General features: G+C 43.6%; 1 protein-coding gene across 2 annotated transcripts in view; it reads right to left on the bottom strand.

The window, feature by feature from the left end:
- The window catches only part of ZMYND11 (zinc finger MYND-type containing 11), a 69750-nt gene extending 50585 nt beyond the window's left edge, over positions 1-19165 (bottom strand). For both annotated transcript variants that reach the window (XM_075827412.1, XM_075827413.1), the window contains exons 1-2: positions 19061-19165; positions 3216-3353 (exon numbers count right to left, since the gene is read on the bottom strand). In XM_075827412.1, the coding sequence (XP_075683527.1) occupies positions 3216-3349 (134 nt within the window). In that variant the 5' untranslated portion in view covers positions 3350-3353; positions 19061-19165. The remainder of the gene's footprint in view (positions 1-3215; positions 3354-19060) is intronic.
- Positions 19166-21026: the final 1861 nt, after the last annotated feature.

Below are 21026 nucleotides of genomic sequence, written 5' to 3'. Positions count from 1 at the left end.
AAGATCTTGAATCCTTGGAAGACTCGCTCATCATCTTCTGACTAGATAGAGATGGTAATTCCCCCTTCCCTCCTATCTCTCCTTGCCCCAACTTTCCCTTTCTTTCTTTTTTCTCATCAGTTTGTCCTGTTTGTGGGGTTCCCCCCTTTTTTACCCATTTGTTTGTATGTTTCTTTCATTGTACCACCTTATAGATTGTGTTGTCTCCCGGACTTACCTATATATGACACTGATGCATACCTATATCATCCTTTATTATGCACTATAATTGCATCATAAGTTTTCTGTGACAAAATCTTGGCTACGAGGCCATGTTGGCCCTTCTGTCTTATGTCTTAGCGTACGTGTGGTCTCACAGGACCAATTACTGTTACTTTTAAAAAATGTTCAATAAAAATCTATTGAAACCTAGAATTTATTTATTTTTTGGTTTTTACCATTTTTAATTTCAAAATTCAATAGATTTGGAACAGAAACTTTCATTTCCTTTCTCTTTAAAAACAGGTGCACATTTTTCTATACACAACCTCAAATAAAAAGGACACTTCAGATTTATACCTGAATTCCCATTGACAGCAGTATACGAGCAGGCTGTGCAAAACAAAAAGTAGTTCGGAGCCCTCAAATATCCTCCAAAAGAAAATGAAATCTATGACACCTCTATATAATTTATGACTATACCGGAGAGGTCCTTAGAGGACTGGTGAGGGCTATATACCACAGAAACGGAAATATTTTCCAAGCAGCTTTTAGCAAATAGAATTCCAGTTTAATGAACCTCCTTCCATTTCCCGACAAATATTTCAATTATGAGGTTGAAACAGTGCCCTTGTGTAAAATGTGATCAATAAGCAATAAATTACCATTACAGGGGATGGCAGGTTGCCAGGGTCCCTTTCCAGCCTAGAGACTATGGAGATGAAGACACTGAATGAAAGGTAATTTCAGCTACTGTATGCAGGCGCTGGGATTAAAGCCGAGCTCCGTCTTTGTGAGTACGATCAGAAAACTGCGTACAAATGCCAATTCCCTAATACATAATTATGGTAAACATGTTCATTAGCTGCTGGAGTGATCGGAGGGTGCGGACCTCCCAACCAGCCACTCACCTATTCCATGTCCCTGCCAGGAATATGGGGCTACAATTATATCCAATCAATATGCCATAAATGATAGTATTATACTGTAAAGGTAGTCAAAGCATATCTATTATTCTAATGTATATTAAATAAATCCCCATGGCTGCCACTAGGGGGATGTCAGTCTGAATATGGACCTATACAGGACTATTGAATTAGACTGTATAAATCAATCTTCACTTGGTTTCCCCTTGTGGCTGGAGAATCAGAGCTCTGTTTCTTTGTTAAGAAAATGTGGTAGCGAATATTCTGTATAACATGGGGGATTCATTTATTAAAGGGTTACTCCCTTCTAAGACATTTATGGCATATTCACGGATATCCCGATAAATGTCTGGTAGATGCGGGTCCCAGCCCACACCTATCCCCAGAATGGGAGTCAGATGACCCCCGACCGGCCTTGCTTGGCTGTTTCCGGAACTCCCATAGGAATCAATGGAAAGAGTGCGGCCACCTCTCCGCTGATTCTCCGCCTGGATGACAGGTGCAGATCCCAGGACTAGGGCCCGCAGCTATCAGACATTTATGGCATATCCCGTGGATATGCCATACATGTCTTAGATAGGAATAACGCGTAAAATACAAAGGATGGGTTGAGAAGGAGATGCTGCTCTCTGTTGGGGGATGTTCACACGGAGTATTTTGCCGAGTTTTTTGACGCGGAGACCGCGACGCAAAAACGGCCCGAGAACGCCTCCCATTGATTTCAATGGGAGGCGTCGGCGTCTTTTTCCCGCGAGCAGTAAAACTGCCTCGCGGGAAAAAGAAGCGACATGCCCTATCTTCGGGCGCTTCTGCCTCTGACCTCCCACTGACTTCAATGGGAGGCAGAGAAAGCGTATTTCGCACTGTTTTATGCCCGCGGCGCTCAATGGCCGCGGGCGAAAAACGGCGCGAAAATCGGCGTGCAGGGAGAGGAAAATCTGCCTCAAAGTTCCAAACGGAATTTTGAGGCAGATATTCCTCCCCCAAAATACTCCGTGTGAACATAGCCTTGTACTGGATTCTGTAAAATGTGTTATCATATGCGGTTACTATACAGTGAAATTGAAGATGGCAGTCAACAGCTAGGCTAATCCGGTCTCTGGAGTTAGCGGACTATTACATTACTTGTTGCTATTACTGCACAGTGCTTAATCTTTAATACACTATGTCCAACATTTATCAAAAGTGGCGTCATTTTCGTCCATGTCTATGCTAAAGCTGGACTGTTTTATTGACATATGTTGCAACACATTTACGGCTGCATGTGCCATATTTGATAAATCTCTCACGAAATACATGACTGCCATTAACTTTCACACCGGCTGACATTACTCCACTTTTTCTACACCAGAGTCTCTGTGGAATAGAGATGCAACTTTTTTTCTCCTAATTTGAGACTTTTTTTTTTTAGATATATAAAATGGGTATAAATCCTAACTCAGGGTATGTTCACACAGAGGAAATTTTGCGGCGGATCCCACTGCAAAATTCCACCTCCCATTCATTACAATGGGAGTCGGACACTTTCAGCTAGCGGGAAAAAGAAGCGTCCTGCTCGATCTTCAGGCGGATTCCACCCGAACCTCCCATTGATATCAATAGGAGGGAGGAATCTGGAATAGTTCAGCGGCGTATTTTGCAGCGGGACCCACCACGCAATATCCGCCGTGTGAACAGGGCCTAAGTAGTAAGCAACACCAACTTTTCACTCCAGTTTTACAAGCTGGCCTAAATGGTTAATAAATATGCCGCACAGCACATGACACTATTCTGGAGTAAATCGCAACAAAACTAGGTGCAAATATATTGATAGATGTAGGGCTAAATGTTGTAAATGATATGGAGCATGTTCTGCTGATTGATAGATACCTGTGCTGGCGGAACAGTCACATTAGTATCTTTCTATTTATAAAAGAAACGTTTTCACTAAACAATTGCAAGAAGATATTCCAGCACATTGGAAAGTCTTCATTTATATATCCAGCAAAACAATCACTTTATGAAATTAACCTAATGGAAGAGTCAGGTTCGCATGAGCATCTTCACGGACAGAGAAGGCTTAGGAGAAAGACGTAATGGAAGGCGACTTACTTAGTAATTCGATCAATATTTGCAATCTGTTTCTGATTTCTGATCACTTCTATAGCGGTCCATAAGTACTGAATAACTTTCGTATCTGCTTGTCGCCTCTTTGTTAGACGGGCCATGCTCTTATCCGTTTTCATAGACCTGAAAAACAAGACAATGAAAGAAGTCATTAGGTATATAAGTAATGCGGCATTCTCCATTCACATGTATAGAAATGTGCACATCAACAATTTGTCCCAATGGGGGTTATACTCCTGTGGCCCAGCTACAAAGCCATGATGTTCACCATCACCCTGCTAATGATACATGGACTACGCCTGAAGGGACCGCAGCGACCAGTGTGCAGTTTATTAACATCGTCCTAATATAAAGTGCAGCCGGAGTTCTCTGGTCTTCTGTTACTACACGTTTATTTTTCTTATTCCTCAAGCTATGTAAGTAATATAAATACATGGTAAATTTAGTTATAAAGTAGAACTCCACTTCCAAAAGTCTGGTTGTGGCACTGGATGATTTCTATTAGAATTACAATATAGTCTTATGTAACTTTACAGAGAATGTGGAGATCGAGGAGGAGACGTCTGGATTGACCATAGAATATGGGATTATAAATGACACCAAGGGACGTCTGTTTATAGGGATGAAAGATCTGCAGGTAAAGGTTTACATGGTTAGTCTACATTATTTCCTTTAGATTGTACACATGTAATTTGGTATTTACCAAGTGTCTTCACATTGCACGTATTTTCAGGTCAATAAACGGATTTGACAGAAAAGCCTGAAGGTAGAATGAGCAGGAATGAGGATGCAATCCAGGTAAGGCCTGTTCGCGCCATTCCGTTATTCTGCTCCGTCAGAGGAGCAGAAGAAGGGAAGTCCTGGAAACAACGGTTCTGTTTCACCACAGACACCACCGGTGAATGACGGAACCCATTGACTTTAATGGGATCAGTGGGCTTTCAGTCGGGGAGTCTGTGGTTTTACAGGAAACAATAGCGCAGCAAGCTGTGCTATGGTTTCTGGTAGTCTCTGCCGTATCTGCGACGGAGGCCCCTGACGGAGTCTCCAACGCAAATGTGATCATGCCCTAAGTGTTGTATTAGCGGTAGATATTACATCTAAACTGTTTTTACTCTGAATTTTGTGTCGCATATGACTTTATTATTCTCTATAGGGGAAAAAATTGCATGCAACGAAGGAGAACCTCAGAATTTTACAACTAGTACAGAATTTTGTTAACCTTTTCGTGTTTGATCAGTGGGGGTCTGACGGCTGAGACCCCCCCCCCCCACAGGTGTTGCCGTGTCCTCCGTTACCTGTACTCTCTATTCTTACTCATTGGAGCGCCGCCTCTCTATTTTCGCTTACAGGTAATAGGACACCAGACATTTATCACATCTGCTATGGATACTTAGATTGGGCATACTGGCAGGGTTCTCTCTTTGGTCTCATTGTTTGATACTCATAGTGATTTCTTATACAGACGGTTTATAAGAACACTGCCTGGGGTAGCAATGCCTGCTGGAGGACAGGAGAGGATCCTGGAATTTGCAGCATCTAGGTGCTCACACGTGGCGAACTATCATTGTATTTCATACGCTTTCTCTAGTTCTTGCGTTGCAGAATATTTTTTCCCATAGGCATTCATTGCAACGTTTTCTGCAGCGTAAGCTCACGTTACGAGAATACAATGCACGTATGCCACATCAGCGCACCCTAAGACCTCGCAACCACTTGGCAGTAGCCAAGATTGGCAGAAATTTCCTGCAATTGACAGCAGCCTTTTTCTCAAGACCCGGTCAGAAAGTCCATCCTCGTCACGTGATGGACACTCAGAACTTCATTGCAACAATTAATAAAATGTATTTGTTGAAACCGTAACATCCCTTTAATAATTATTCAATCGTGAGACATGAATTACAATAAGTCGCACGATATCAGCAAACTGATTATATCGTAAAATAACTTCTTCACAGATTACTAAAATGACGTATGTTCTTATGTAACAGGGCATTGGTTAACTTCTCCGTTTATGAAGAGTATCTGAACAAACATGTAGCAATTGTACCTTCGGCATAACAAGTATCCATAGAGATCGCTAACAAAACAAGTCAATACTTTACAGGCCAACAAAACACATTTCCCAAAACAACGCTCTGTCTCCGCTGGAGGAGCTCTGGAGGTTTTACTTTAATTTCCAGGATACAATGTCCCGACTTTGACCTTTCTTCTGGAGATACTAGAAGGATAAACGCTTATTACCGTTATGTACGGGATCATCGAGAGTAATGGAAGAGAAGTAGAAGCCGCACACGTTATAAATGTAACATGAACAACAAAAAACAAATATTCTCATTGTCACAGCTGTTAGAAAACGACTGGGATTATCTCCCCTGACAGATTGGTGAGAAAACACAAGACATCACCACCTCGGAGAGATTTAACCCATTACACTAAGGGTAGGGCCACATGCATCGGCTGAGGTGCAGTGAGAAGCTGCGCCTGCATGCGCTTTTATCACAGATTGAAGGCGGTTTTTCAATGCGGTTTTCACAGGTAAACCATGTTAAACACCCTAAATAGCCAATCAAAATAAACAGCATCAGTTTTGTCCGACAAGATAAGGCCTCATGCACACATCCTTCACCATTTTCACGTCCGTTTAAAACGGATCCGTGTGTCCGTTGTGACATCCGCGTGGTTTCCGTTGTCACTCTGCGTCCGTTCCGTTGTTCCATTTTAAACGGATGAGCTTCCGTTTGTAACGGTCTGTTAAAATCCATCTTGTGTGTTGAACGAAGGGAACTTTAGCACGCCCTGCCGTTGCTTAGCAACAGATCCGTGAAAAACGGACGGCACATGGATGCCGTCCGTGTGTCGTCCGTTTTTTTGACGGGCCCATAGACTTCAATGGGCCCCACGGACACTGAACGACGGACAAAAGTAGGACATGAACTACTTTCGACGGAACCGTCAAAACAATTGAAGTGCGCATGGCCCCATAAACTGGACAGCACACTTAAGAAAATAACTGAAGTGGGCATGAGGCCTAAGGGTGACAAATTGTAGTTCCAAAGATGACCAAAAAGCCACATGCGGATGACATTTTTTAAAGCCTGTGAAAATCAAGGGAGGAATCGCAAATACTAAACTTCACAGTTCTCCATTGGGACCTTTAGGTGGGCTTGAATTGATGACCATATAATACACGGTTGCATTAAGTCCATTTTATTTAATAGAGGGTTGTCCCAAGCTGGGGAAACCCCTATATAAAGTCCAAATACGATATTAAAGAGGCTATAAAGATAGGGATTTGATAATCTGGTGACAGAGCCTCTTTAAAGAGGCTCTGTCACCACATTATAAGTGCCCTATCTCCTACATAATGTGATCGGCGCTGTAATGTAGGTGACAGTAATGCTTTTTATTTAAAAAAAACGATTTATTTTTACCATTTTATTAGCGCTTTTAGATTTATGCTAATGAGTTGCTTAATGCCCAAGTGGGCATTGTACAGGGGAGTGTATGACGCTGACCAATCAGTGACCAATCAGCGTCCTGCACTCCTCTCCATTCATTTACTCAGCGCATAGGGATCCTGCTAGATCCTTATGTGCTGTCTTACACTAACACATTAACTATACTGAAGTGTTTAGACAGTGAATAGACATTCCACGGGATGTCTATTCACAATCTCTGCACTTCGTTACTCTGTCTGTGGTAGTTACAGCAGAGGAAGCGTGAACTCGCGAGATCTCGATGTAAATGACAGGTTACAATGAGATCACGCTTCCTCTGCTGTAACTACCATAGAAACAGTAACGAAGTGCAGAGATTGTGCGCAAAATGGACACGTCCGTGTGAATAAGGCCTTAAAGAGACTCTGTCACCACATTATAAGTGCCCTATCTCCTACATAAGGAGATCGGCGCTATAATGTAGGGGGCAGCAGTGCTTTTTATTTAGAAAAAAGATCAATTTTTACTACTTTATGAGCGATTTTTAGCTTTATGCTAATGAGTTTCTTAATGCCCAAGTGGGCATGTTTTTACGTTAGACCAAGTGGGCGTTGTACAGAGGAGTGTATGACCCTGACCAATCAGTGACCAATCAGCGTCATACACTCCTCTCCATTCATTTACACAGCACTAGCGATATAGCTATATCGCAGACACATGAACACAATATAACATTACTGCAGTGTCCTGATAATGAATATACATTACCTCCAGCCAGGACGTGATGTGTATTCAGAATCCTGTCACTTCTGTAGTGTCTCTGTGAGATTTACAGTAGGGCAAGCGTAATCTCGCGAGATTATTTCAAACGAGATTACGTTTGCCTTGCTGTAATCTCACAGAAAAGATTCAGAAGTGTCAGGATTCTGAATACACATCACGTCCTGGCTGGAGGTAATGTATATTCATAGTCAGGACACTGCAGTAATGTTAGTGTGTGTGTATGAGGCTACACATAGCGATATCGCTATCTGCAGAGTAAATGAATGGAGAGAAGTGCATGACGCTGATTGGTCAGCGTCATACACTCCTCTGTACAACGCCCACTTGGTCTAAAGTAAAAACACGCCCACTTGGTCTAAAAGTAAAAACACGCCCAATTGGGCATTAAGAAACTCATTAGAATAAAGCTAAAAATAGCTCATAGGCTGGATTCACACTAGCACATTACGTCCGTAATGGACGGAACGTATTTCGGACGCAAGTCCCGGACCGAACACACTGCAGGGAGCCGGGCTTCTAGCATCATAGTTATATACGATGCTAGGAGTCCCTGCCTCGCTGCCGGACAACTGTCCCGTACTGTAATCATGTTTTCAGTACGGGACAGTAGTTCCATGGAGAGGCAGGGACTCCTAGCGTCGTACATAACTATGATGCTAGGAGCCCGGCTCCCTGCAGTGTGTTCGGTTCGGGACTTGCGGCCGAAATACGTTCCGTCCATTACGGAGGTAACATGCTCGTGTGAATCCAGCCATAAAGTGGTAAAAATAGATTGTTTTTCTAAATAAAAAGCACTGCTGTCACCTACATTACAGCGCCGATCTCCTTATGTAGGAGACAGGGCACTTATAATGTGGTGACAGAGCCTCTTTAAAGAGGCTCTGTCACCAGATTATCAAATCCCTATCTCCTATTGCAGCAGATCGGCGCTGCAATGTAGATAACAGTAACGTTTTTTGGTTTTTTTAAAACGATCATTTTTGGCCAAGTTATGAGCTATTTTATATTTATGCAAATGAGCCTTTCTAATGGACAACTGGGCGTGTTTTCTCTAATTTCCAACTGGGCGTGTATTGTGTGTAACATCTGGGCGTGTATTGTGTGTAACATCTGGGCGTGTTTACTTGTTTTACTAGCTGGGAAAACATGATTACAGTACGGGACAGTTGTCCTGCAGTGAGGCAGGGACTCCTAGCGTCGTACATAACTATGATGCTAGGAGTCCCGGCTCCCTGCAGCGTGTTCCGTCTGGGACTTGCGGCCGAAATATGTTCCGTCCATTACGGACGTAACATGCACGTGTGAACCCAGCCTAAGGGCTTATTCACACGAACGTTGTATACGTCCGTGTGATGGCCGTTAAAACAACGGCCGTCATACAGACCCATGTATTTCAATGGGGCCATTCACAAGGCCGTTGTTTAATGGACCGTGTGAAGGGTCCATTGAGAAATTAAACTTGTTCTATTTTCTTCCGTTTTCACGGATCCCTCTATAGACTCAAGTCTATGAGGGATCCGTGAAAACGGGTCACACACGGGTGAAACTCGGACATGAAAAACATTTTTCACGTCTGAGTTTGCACTCGCACGTCTGAATAAGCCCCTACAGAGGAAGTTCGCTATATTTATAATGATTTTTTACCACAGTGTATTCAAAGTGAAAAAACCAAATTTTTGGACAAAATACATCCTGACAAATTATATCAGCCTTTTATGTCACTCTTAGGCCTTATTCACACGAACATGAGTTTTGCGCGCACAAAAAAACATGTTTTGCGCGCGTTGCAGTTGCGTGTGTCATCAGTGAATGGTGCGTGGCTGCGTGATTTTCACGCATATGCCATCGTTATGACACGTGGTTTTGATGTTTAGAAAAAGAAATGAAGGAAGTGCTTTTATTTTTTCCTTCTTTTCTTTAACTACTGTTGCGCGAATCACGTGCGACACACGGAAGTGCCTCCGTGTGGCGTGTGCGATTTTGAAGTCAATGGGTGCGTGATGCGCGAAAAACGGGCAAGTATAGGACATGTCGTGAGTTTTACACAGCGGAGACACGCTGCGTGAAAATCACGGACTGTCTGAACGGCCCCATTGACTAACATAGGTCCGTGCGACGTATCAGACGTTAAACACATTCGTGTGAATAAGGCCTTAGGGTATGTTCACACGCTTAATAAAAAACGGCTGTAGAATACAGAGTTGTTTTCAACGGAAAAGAATCTCTGATTTACAGCCGTTTTTTTATGGCCATTTTTGGAGCTGTTTTTCTATTGAGACAATGAAAAACGTCTCCAAAAACGGCTCAAGAAGTGACATGCACTTCTTTTTCACGTGGGGTGTTTTCTAAGCACCGTTTTTACAAACACCCAGTAAAAAAAACACTGTGAGGGAACAAAACACAGTTTTTCCCATTGAAATCAATGGGCAGATGTTTGTAGGCGTTCATTTACCGTATTTTCAGCCCTTTTCCAGGGCATTTACAGCCCAAAAAACGTCTGAAAATAAGCCGTGTGAACATACCCTTAAAGAGGCTCTGTCACCAGATTATAAGTGCCCTGTCTCCTACATAATGTGATCGGCGCTGTAATGTAGAGAACAGTGGTTTTTATTTTTAAAAACAATAATTTTTGAGCAAGTTATGAACAATTTTAGATTTATGCTAATTAGTTTCTTAATAGACAACTGGGCGTGTTTTTACTTTTTACCCACTGGGCGTTATACAGAGGAGTGTAAGAGGCTGACCAATCAGTGTCCAATCAGTGACCAATCAGCATCATACACTTCTCATTGTTCCAGCCCATTGTTACAGTGTGATTGTGCAGTGAAAGAAGCTGGGCTGGAACAATTGTATGACGCTGATTGGTCACTGATTGGTCAGCGTCATACACTCCTCTGTACAACGCCCAATTGGTCAAAAGTAAAAACACGCCCAGTTGTCTATTAAGAAACTAATTAGCATAAATCTAAAATTGCTCATAACTTGCTCAAAAATGATCGTTTTTCAAAATAAAAACCACTGCTGTTATCTACATTACAGCGCCGATCAGATTATGTAGGAGATAGAGCACTTATAATCTGGTGAGAGCCTCATAAGCCTCATGCACACAGCCGTAGCCTTGTGCACGGCCGGTGATTACGGCACGGGCGGCTGCGGAGTGTCATCTGCTATTCACGGACCGTGCACACATCGATTTCAATGAGCTCGGACCATATAATGACTTTTCTGATTTTTTTTGCGGTCTGGGCTTCCGGCCAATGCACGGACCATGCAAACCACTGTCGTGTGCATGGGCCCATAGAGATGAATGTGTCCACAATTGCTGATGCAAAAACACGGTCGTGTGCATGAGGCCTAAGGGTATGTGCACACGTAGTGACCAAAAACGTCTGAAAATCCAGAGCTGTTTTCAAGGGAAAACAGACTCTGCTTTTCAGACGTTTTTTGACCAACTCGCATTTTTCGCAGCGTTTTTCGCGCCGTTTTCACTGCGTTTTTTACGTCCGTTTTTGGAGCTGTTTTCATTGGAGTCTATGAGAAAACAGCTCCAAAAACGTCCAAAGAAGTGTCCTGCACTTCTTTTGACGAGGCTGTATTTTTACGCGTCGTCGTTTGACAGCTGTCAAACGACGACGCGTAAATAACAGGTCGTCTGCACAGTACGTCGGCAAACCCATTCAAATGAATGGGCAGATGTTTGCCGACGTATTGTAGCCCTATTTTCAGACGTAAAACGAGGCATAATACGCCTTGTTTACGTCTGAAAATAGGTCGTGTGAACCCAGCCTTAGGGGCCAGTTGCAGTTAGAACTGTATCAAAAACCGCATTCATTTTTACCGCAATTTGGTGCATTTTTCATTGCGGTTGCGATTTTTACACGGATCTAAATAGATTGAAAAACTGATGGATCTTTCATGTTCGACTTTTGCCACCATCAAAAAAAAAAAAACAAAAGTGGAATCATCTGGACAGCTTTGTTTCAGTGGTCTACCCGTGATTTTTCGATTTTCGTGAAACTACTACTTCCAGCATGGTTTGACAGCAAGTTGTGGTTTCACAACAACTGGACCACTGCTCTAAGGTATGTGCTGCTGCAATATGGTCCCATGCTGCATACAGGTGTTTACTTAGCTGCACATATAGACATTAATGTGGGCAGCAGGTCCATAGAACCATGTAAATAAACACCCATGAATACGGCACAGCAGCCGAGAGGTATGATTGAGGACGAATTCCTTAATACGCGACAGGAACAGCTTAGTGTGCATTTAAAATTGGGTATCCCAAGTATGAGGCTCCCATTACTACCAACAATGCTGGCTGCATGAAGCCTGTACAGAGTCCTTTTGGTGCCATATTACCGAGCAGCAGCCGCAGTATGGGGTCTCTGTACGGCACTGTATTATGGATATATTTAATAACTTATGTACAGAATCATTTCTCTGTAATACGGCATCTGATGGATGTATGGGTGCTCTATTAGGGTATGTTCACATGGCTTATTTTCGGATGTTTTTCGGGAAGTAAACGTCCGAAAAGTCAGAAGCAGAACGCCTCCAAACATCTGCCCATTCATTTCAAAGTGAAAAACGGCGTTCTGTTCCGACGGGGCGTTTTTTTACGCGGCCGTTTTAAAAGACGGCCACGTAAAAAAACACCCACAAAAAAGACGTGCATGTCACTCCTTGTGCCATTTTTGGAGCAGTTTTTCACTGACTATAGAAAAACAGCTAAAAAAACGTCCGTAAAAAACGCTGCAAAAAACGCTAGGCTAGTTTGTTTAAAAAACGGCTGAAAATAGCTCCGTATTTTCAGATGTTGTGGACATACCCTCACGGCTCTACAAAACACTGTGCCGTTTGGCTAATAGAGTCTAACAAAGAATGCAGCCGACCGTTAAGAGTCCACTATATTCATGAGCGATCTCTATGCCCCTCTCACCGGTCATTAATGGCTGCCATGTATACATCCATGAACATGGCAGCCTGACAGTCACAGGTAAGGGCGCACGCAAGTAGGTGGGGGATTGCTCCCCTCATGAATACGATGAACTCATAACGGTTTGGCTACTGGAGCATTACAGAGAATGCAGCAAACGGCACAATATGTTGTTTTTTGTGCAGTTCGGGCTAATGGACAGGTCCTCTGTACACTTTACCTTAAAGGGTTATTCCCACCTTAGACATTTATATACAATGCCATAAATGTCTAAGATGCGGGTACCAGCTATGGGACCAACACCTATCTCTAGAGCGGAGTCACCTGACCCCTGTCCCGCCTGCATATGCCATACATTTCTAAACTTGGGAATACCCCTTTAAACAGGGCAGCGTAGTACAATGACTGGTCCACCTTAAGCTGATCAAAAGAGTAATTCCATAGGTATCGTAATTATTGCGGATTTTATTGTGTAAACTCTGCAGCGCAATACAGTAGCAGCAAAGTGGATGAGATTTGAACAAATCTCATCCACACGCTGCATAAAAAAACCTGCCAAAAAAGCTCATAAATTGACCTGCGGTTCAGTTTTTTAACCCCTTCCCGCCGCAGCCCTTTTCAGATTTTCATTTTCGTTTTTTCCTCCCCAGTTCCAAAAGCCATAACTTTTTTATTTTTCCATCGATATAGTCCTATGAGGGCTTGAGTTTTGCGGGACGAGTTGTAGTTTTTCGTAGCACCATTTATTTTGCCGTATAATGTACTAGGAAACGGGCAAAAAAATATTTTTGGGGCAGAAAATTAAAAAAACAGCGATTCCTCTATTGTTTTTTTGCGCGGTGTTTTTATGGAATTCACTGTGCAATTAAAACAACATGTTAACTTTATTCTGTGGGTCAATACGATTACGGCGATACCAAATATATATAGTTTTTTCTATATTTTACTACTTTTACAAGTAAAAACCTAAGTGTAAAAAATTTAATTTATTTTGTGTCGCCAAATTGCGAGAGCCATAACTTTTTTATTTTTCTGTCGATTAAGTGGTATGAGGGCTTATTTGTTGCGGGATAAGCTGTAGTTTTTAATAATAACATTTTGGGGTACATGCGACATTTTGATCATTTTGTGTGGGAGATTAGGTGACCAAAATAGAGAGATTCTGGCGTTTACAATTTTTTTGTTTTTACGGCATTCACCGTGTGGGTTAAATAATGATATATTGTGATAGTTCAGACTTTTACGGACGCGGCGATAACAATTATGTTTATTTTTTTTTTTTACTATGCCCTAGGGAGAAAATGGGAAAAGGGGGGTTTTTGAACTTTTAAATTTTTTTTTTACATAAAGAAAAACAACTTTGACTCATTTTTACTTTTTTTTTTTTTATTAATCCCCCCCCTAGGGGACTTCAATTGGCGATCGTTAGCACGATATACTGCAATACTAATGTATTGCAGCATATCGTGATTCTGACAGGCAACTATTAAGCCCTGCCGTTCTATACTTCCCCTACCCGACTTTGGCGTATGTATACGTCAAATGTCGGGATGGGGTTAATCCGCAGCATGTCAATTTATGTTGCGGAATCGCAGGTTTTTTGTTGCAGGTCTTCCCAATTGCATTCAATGGGGAGGTAAAACACGCAACAAATAGCAGATGTTGCGATTTATGCGGTAGAAAAGCTGCCATTCCGCCTCAAAAATCGCAACTCAGAAACAAAAACGGAGGGCGGGCTGCAGAATATCAGAGGGACGCGGTTTTTTTTTTAACCTGTTTTCCGCCGCGGAAATTCCACCCAAAAAACTGCACCGCAATGTGCGGCTTTTCTTCCAGAAATTCCTGCAGGCTCCAGGGGGGGGGGAATAAGCGGTGTACTTTTTACGCAGACTATCCGCCCTGTGTGAACACGGCCTAGATGTAAAGATTTCCTTCGAATGAAAATGTTTGTTCGGTCGGGACATAGAAAAAAAAAAAGAAGTGTGAAGTTTCATGCATTTACATTTTAACACAAGTATTGCAAGAAAACATTTTGACGCACGGACGGACAGATAGAGCAGATTTCCATTAGTTGGAATTCATCTTTAGGGCACGGGCACGGGCACGCCTTGCGGCTGCCGAGATGTGGCTAAATGTACATTTTAAAAACAGTGTTTTGCAATGGTTTTTAAATAAATAAATAGTTGATGGCTGCACGGCTTTGGTTTCAAAATAAAGCATGCAGAATCTGCAACTAATCTGCACTGTGTGAACAAGTTTCTGTGTATAATTACATAGATTTTCTCCCCAGTGTAAAGCAGTGAAATTGTGTCTACAGAAAAAAACAGATATATTCCTATCCAACCTACAATACACGAATGCGAAATCTATGCCTCCTCATGTTAAAATAGTAGAACTTTGACTCAGAGACGTATCTGTCTGGACTCTCCACGTGACACAGTGCATGGCAGTAGTGACCGCATCCTAAATAACAAGGGACCTCTGTTGACAGCTGATGTAATGTGAGATGCAGGGAAGCCCGTCACGGTGTATAAGGGGGAGATCTGGACGCGAATAAGTCAGTGAATGATGTGCGTCCAGATGCAGAATGGTGTAGAGGAAACACAAACATAACTAAAGTCATCTTATCTACATTCTCTGTGCAGTTCAATGCAATGCAATCTATTGTCCCCTGTAAGCAGCCATTGAAAGCTTGGGGGGGGGGGGGGTTTATCGTCAAGAAATTGATTACTGACGGGAAGCCTAGAAAATCACTGCCCCCGTGTTCTCTACTTTGTCACATTTCAATACAATGGGTAAAATTGACAACATATCCAAAGAGAATCTGTATCATAACAAAATAAATTATTGTATTTAAAATGGGTGAAATCTGCACGACCACATTGCTGACTTTTCATGCGAATGGTCTACGGATTCTTCCACAGAAGAAACATATGGACGGGATAAGTCATAACTGTCTCCTTTGTGGGAGTCGGATTTTCTGTATCTTCCATTCACGGTCAGCTCATGCACAGACATGGATAAGACATACGTGGTATATCGATACGTCATGTTTCTGAGGGCTCGTCCAAACGTAGCTGAACTGCTGTGTATTTTCCGTCCGGAATTGCGGATGGAAAATACGCAGCAGAATACAGAAGCAGCAAAGTGGGTGAGATGTGACAAATCTCAACCGCACGCTGCGTAAAATTTCCAACCAGAAATGGACCTGCAGTGCGGATTTTTCGAACCGCAGCATGTCAGTTCCTGCTGCGGAAAGTGGACAGAATTGCTGCGTTTTTCAGGAGACGTCAACATCTCCCAGCATTGAGAAAATTGCAGCAAAATCTGCACCATTTTCTGAAGTAAAAAACGCAGGTAATGGTGCGGTCTTTCCGCAGCAGAATTTCTGCTACTTTCTGCGGAATTGCTGCAGAATTTTTTTTGCTGCGTGGAAATGTAGCGTTACATGGTCGCCATTAAAAATTATTGGTCGTCCATGGTCAGGTCATGTACCTCAGAGCAGGAGCCATTCTGACTCAGAGAGTGGGTCCCGAGTCAGGCTCCTCCCAAAAGTCATTCATAAGCCCTAATAGGGCATATAAACAGGAGTTTTGTAGTAAGGCAACCCCTGCAAGCCAAAAAAAGGATCTGCTCCTAACGGAAAAAAAAAACTGAACTGTGAGGACAAGGTCATAGGCCGCCTGCACACGAGACGAAGATTCTGCTGAATTTCCGTATGGCAATTCCGCCACGTATTAGAGTAGCAGCAAAGCGGATAAGATTTGAACAAACTTTATCTACACGCCACGGAAAGAAAAAATGCAGAAAACGCGTGCAGAAATTGACCTGTAATGCGGATTCTCAATCGGCAGCATGGGAATTTATTTTTCTGTAAACGCTGCAGCATTTCTCCATGGTAATTCCAGATGGCCATTCGGCAGCATTAACGGCCGGTGTGCAGGTCTTATAGAGCAGAGCACTGCTGGGGTGTTCAGATGTCTCTACTGCTGCCCTATGACTGTCAGCAGAATGCAGGCTACCTTCTTTACTACAGACCAGTGTCACGTTTTGTGTTGTGATGCTGCTTTGTTTGTTTTTTAAGTGGATAAAAAAAAAAAAATCAAGCGCTTGGCTATCGGCTGCCTAAGGGTATGTTCACACGCTGAGAGGCAGTTACGTGTGAAAAGACAGACTGTTAACAGCTGCCTCGTTTCACACGTAAAAGCTCCTCCTCGTAATTTACGAGGCGTCTGAGACGCTCGTAAACCTTGAGCCGTGCTTCATTGATTTCAATGAAGAACGGCTCAAATTACGTGGCAAAGAAGTGCCCTGCACTTCTTTGCCGAGGCAGTATATTTACGCGTCGTCGTTTGACAGCTGTCAAACGACGACGCGTAAATTACAGGTCGTCTGCACAGTACGTCGGCAAACCCATTCAAATGAATGGGCAGATGTTTGCCGACGTATTGCAGCCCTATTTTCAGACGTAAAACGAGGCATTATACGCCTCGTATACGTCTGAAATTTGGCCGTGTGAACATACCCTAATAGGCTGCAGCCTCCTTGGTCTGTTAACAGAACGCCCCTACCTATTATGGGTACAGTACCAAGAAGTAAAGTATTTTAGGAAATTGCTGAAAAAGACAATTCCTTAAAAGGGTTGTCAATTTTGCACAATCCCTTTTACCTAAGAGGGTCTCCTAAAAGGTAGACTGATCTCAGTGTATCCCCTGCAAATGTTTAATTCCGCTGCAGCTCCTCCGCAGGGAAAACGAAGCATTACAAAGTTATTATTGACATCAAGTCAAGCCCCTCAAGAGAGATGCTCAGGTCCTGAATCAGAGGCCCCCCTCTACGAACTCAGAATGCCCTAATAGGGTGTTTGAAAATGGGTTTTCTACACTAAACCACATCTTTAACATATAATAGTAAGTTCATCCAAAATGGCACATTAACCTACAGCCATGACTTGCACCAGGCGATGATCAGTGTAAGGTCTCGTTCACATGGTAAAGATAAAGTGCGGTGAATGACCATTTTTAATTTTAGCCAAACCATGCTTGGCAGAAACGATGAGCTGTATTAAAACTGTCTGGAAGGACATCAGAGAGGTGAGAAAGTTATTGAATGGGAAACTTTATTGTATAAACGCCTGTCCTGGTCATGTGACAATCACACAGGTGTATGGCTCGTTACAAGATGCGGTACCTGTGTGTCCACCACATGACCTGGACAAATTTCCATTGTCTGGAAGTAAACAAGAAGGTTCCAATTGAATAACTACAGACAGAGGTCTTGAAAAAAAAAATGTAAGGATCATATACAGTACATATATATATATATATATATATATATCGTTATACAATGAGTAGGTTTCATTTACTTAAAGGGGTATTCCCATCTTAAAACATTTATTCTATATCCACGATATAACACGTCTGAAGAACGTGGGCCCAAACTCTGGCACCCACACCTATATCAAGAACGAGGCTCCCCTAACTGCATCCCGGAAACAGCAGGGCATAATGGCCGCCTCATCGAGCGGGACCCCCTTTATTGAAATAGGTGCAAGTGCCAGAGTTTGGACCCACATCTATCAGACATTCGTATTATATCCGGTGGATATGCCATAAATGATTAAAGATGGGAATACCCCTCTAAGGGGTATTCAAGTTTCAGTAAAAACATTCATTCTATAACAAAAATTTATTTTATTTTACTATACTGTGTAAATATATATATAGTTATCAATTTTTTTGTAAGACCTCTGCCTGTAGTTATTGAATACAAACCTTCGTTGTTTACTTCCAGGCAATGGAGACGTGTCCTGGTCATGTGATGGACACACAGGTGCAGCGTCTTGTAACGAGCCGTACACCTGTGTGTCCATCACAGGCATTCATCCTCTGTATCTAGATAATAAAGGTTCCCATTTAACGACTGCAAGCAGAGATATTGAAAACAGCGATAAATTGATTCACATACTGGAAAATTGTGCAACTTTATTTTATGAAATAAAGTTTTTAATTTGCCAAACTCAGAAAACCCTATTATCGCCGCTACGACCTGGTGCAGACGACGCACACGTCGCACTTCTGTGGAGAATTATATACGGCTAGAGACGCACGACAAATGTCTGTCAATATAAAGCTCTATACTGAAAGCGAAAAGTGGCGCAAATTCTTACACGTCTCCCATTGGAATGACTATGAGGAGCGCTGCTGATGTGCAACTGCCGACTCTGGTGCGATCAGTCGTCGCAGTCGCACAATTTGTGACTCAATGCAATCCTATAGATGATAATATTGTACTACAGAAGTCCCGGTGTAGCCCCCGCCATGTCCCAGATGGGTAATGACTGTGTACATACTAGTATTTATAGAATAACCCCACCTATACACTATGCCAGACTATGCCATAGGGAAACCCCAGGTACCACACAGTCACATCTGTCATCCTGCCAGACACCAGCAGCACCTGCACACAACAATACAGCACTCCAGGAACCAGCCTCATACTACTAGGTCACAGGGTGATAACAACACGGCCAGCAGTCCCTGGGGCGTAGTCACGGGAGGGCCCACACACGGGCCCACCCAACCATTTTAGGGGGGAATGGAACGAACGGAGAAGAGAGGGGGAGGGAAACGGGGCCGCAACGACGCAGCGCCGGTCCGCTCACTTACCTGGGGTGGATCGGATGATGACTGGCCGTTGTCTCCCACCAATGGGAGCGCTCAATCCTGCTCCATGGGCGCCCGATGATTGGCTGATTACTGGTTGGTGGATCGCAGACGTCGATAGTGACGTTTAGCGCCTGCGCAGAAGAGCGTTAGGCCAGAAAATCTGCGCCGTTCTCCGGCCTGTCGCCATTACCGTGAGAGGAGGAGAGTTTGGTAGTGAACTACTGCGCGTCGTTGGCGGGTTACCGCTTATTAGCGCCACTCTTTTGACTAGTTGCGGTGGAGGAGAATGTCTTCAGTGATAATATTAAGGGGTAGATGTAGCTAGCTACCTGTGGCTCTTAAGCGGTTGTGGAACTACGTGTCCCAGCATGCTTTGCCAACCAGAGGAATAGTGGGATTTGTCGTTTTACAACACTCCCACTTCTAGCAGCTCTAGTCTGTCCAAGTGACAGGACGTTTTAATGTTTTACTTTTCGCAAATTTGTCTGAACTGTGTTAATAGACATTAATGGGGAGGGTTTTTTTTTCTGGCATAACTGTATTGATATAAATGGCTGTCAGCCAAGCACTTTATCTGACACCTGTGACCTTTTGTAATAATGTCATGCATAGTTAGGCTTTATTCAGACGACATTACGTCGCACGGACTTATATTAGTTTATGCGGACATGTGCATGATTTTTACTCAGCGTGAGTCCGCTGAAAAAAAGTCACGACATGTCCGTTCTTTGGGCGTTTTGTGCGAATCACGCACCCATTGAAGTCAACGGGTGCGTGAAAACCACGCATGCCACGCGGAAGTACTTCGGTGCGAACTGCGTGATTCGCGCAACAGCTGTCAAAAGGATGAATGAAAACAGAAAAGCACTGCGTGCTTACAAACATCCAAGCGGAGTGTCATTATGATGGCGGCTGCGCGAAAAGCACGCAGCCACGCATCATATGCTGATGCCCCACGGAGCTGTTAAGTGGCTTTTGCTTGCGCAAAAACGCCACGCTCGTGTGAATCCAGCCTTACCAACATTAGACTTTTTTTCCAGGGACACTTAGGGTGTGGCTTCTTTGGTGGGTGTGTCTTATGGGGCATGGCGTACCTGGTGGGTGGGGCGTGGCTTTCTTTCCAGAATTTCTGCATAAAAATTTCTGCACTAGTTTGGCTGACAACTACTATGGTGGCCAGTATGTCTCTGGTCATCCGGTTGTTTACAGGCAGGTGATGTCTCGCTTTATCACTAGGGATAGGTATTATGTGTTGACCACTAGTGGCAGCCTAAAAACCAGCGTAGATGGTGCCCTCCGTGCCCCTTGTAGATGGTGCTCCACACTTCTCCCTGTAGATATTGCCATGCACTGCTTCTTGTAGATAATGCCACAGTGCCCTCTGTAGACAGTGCCACACATCCCCTTTTTACTTAGTGTCACAGTGCCCTCTGTAGCTGGTGCCACACAGCCCCCTCTGTAGCTGGTGCCACACTGCTCCTCCCGGTAGCTGGTGCCACACACTCTCCCGCTGTTGCTGGTGCCACACACTCCCCTCCCATATAGATGGTGCCACACCATTCTCCGCCCCTGTAGATTGAGCCATTGTGGCTCCCTCTAGGTGGGGAATCCGCAGCCAGAGCGTTGGCAATGTTCTGGCCGGGGAATACAGCGCTCCAGGAGGAGCCCCTGACTTCATTGTCCATATATGGACAGTGATGTCAGGGGCTCATTCTAGGAGTGGAATCCCTGGCCAGAGTGTCGGAAACGCTCTGGCCAGGAATTCCGGTGCTCCAGGAGGAGCGCTGACTTCACTGCCCATATATAGACAGTGACATCGTCAGGGCTTCCCTCTATGAGCGGAATCCACGGCCAGAGCGTTGGCAATGCTCTGGCCGGGGACTCCGCTCTAGGAGGAGTGACTGTATAGAAAAAACCGATGGGCTGCACTCCTAGACAGGAATGTTCAGGTGCTATGAGGGTTCGG

This window comes from Rhinoderma darwinii, chromosome 5 (genome assembly GCF_050947455.1).
Source record: "Rhinoderma darwinii isolate aRhiDar2 chromosome 5, aRhiDar2.hap1, whole genome shotgun sequence".
Taxonomy (NCBI): Eukaryota; Metazoa; Chordata; class Amphibia; order Anura; family Rhinodermatidae; genus Rhinoderma; species Rhinoderma darwinii.
The sequence above is the reverse complement of the archived record's forward strand: the minus strand, read 5'-3'. Positions and strand labels throughout refer to the sequence as shown.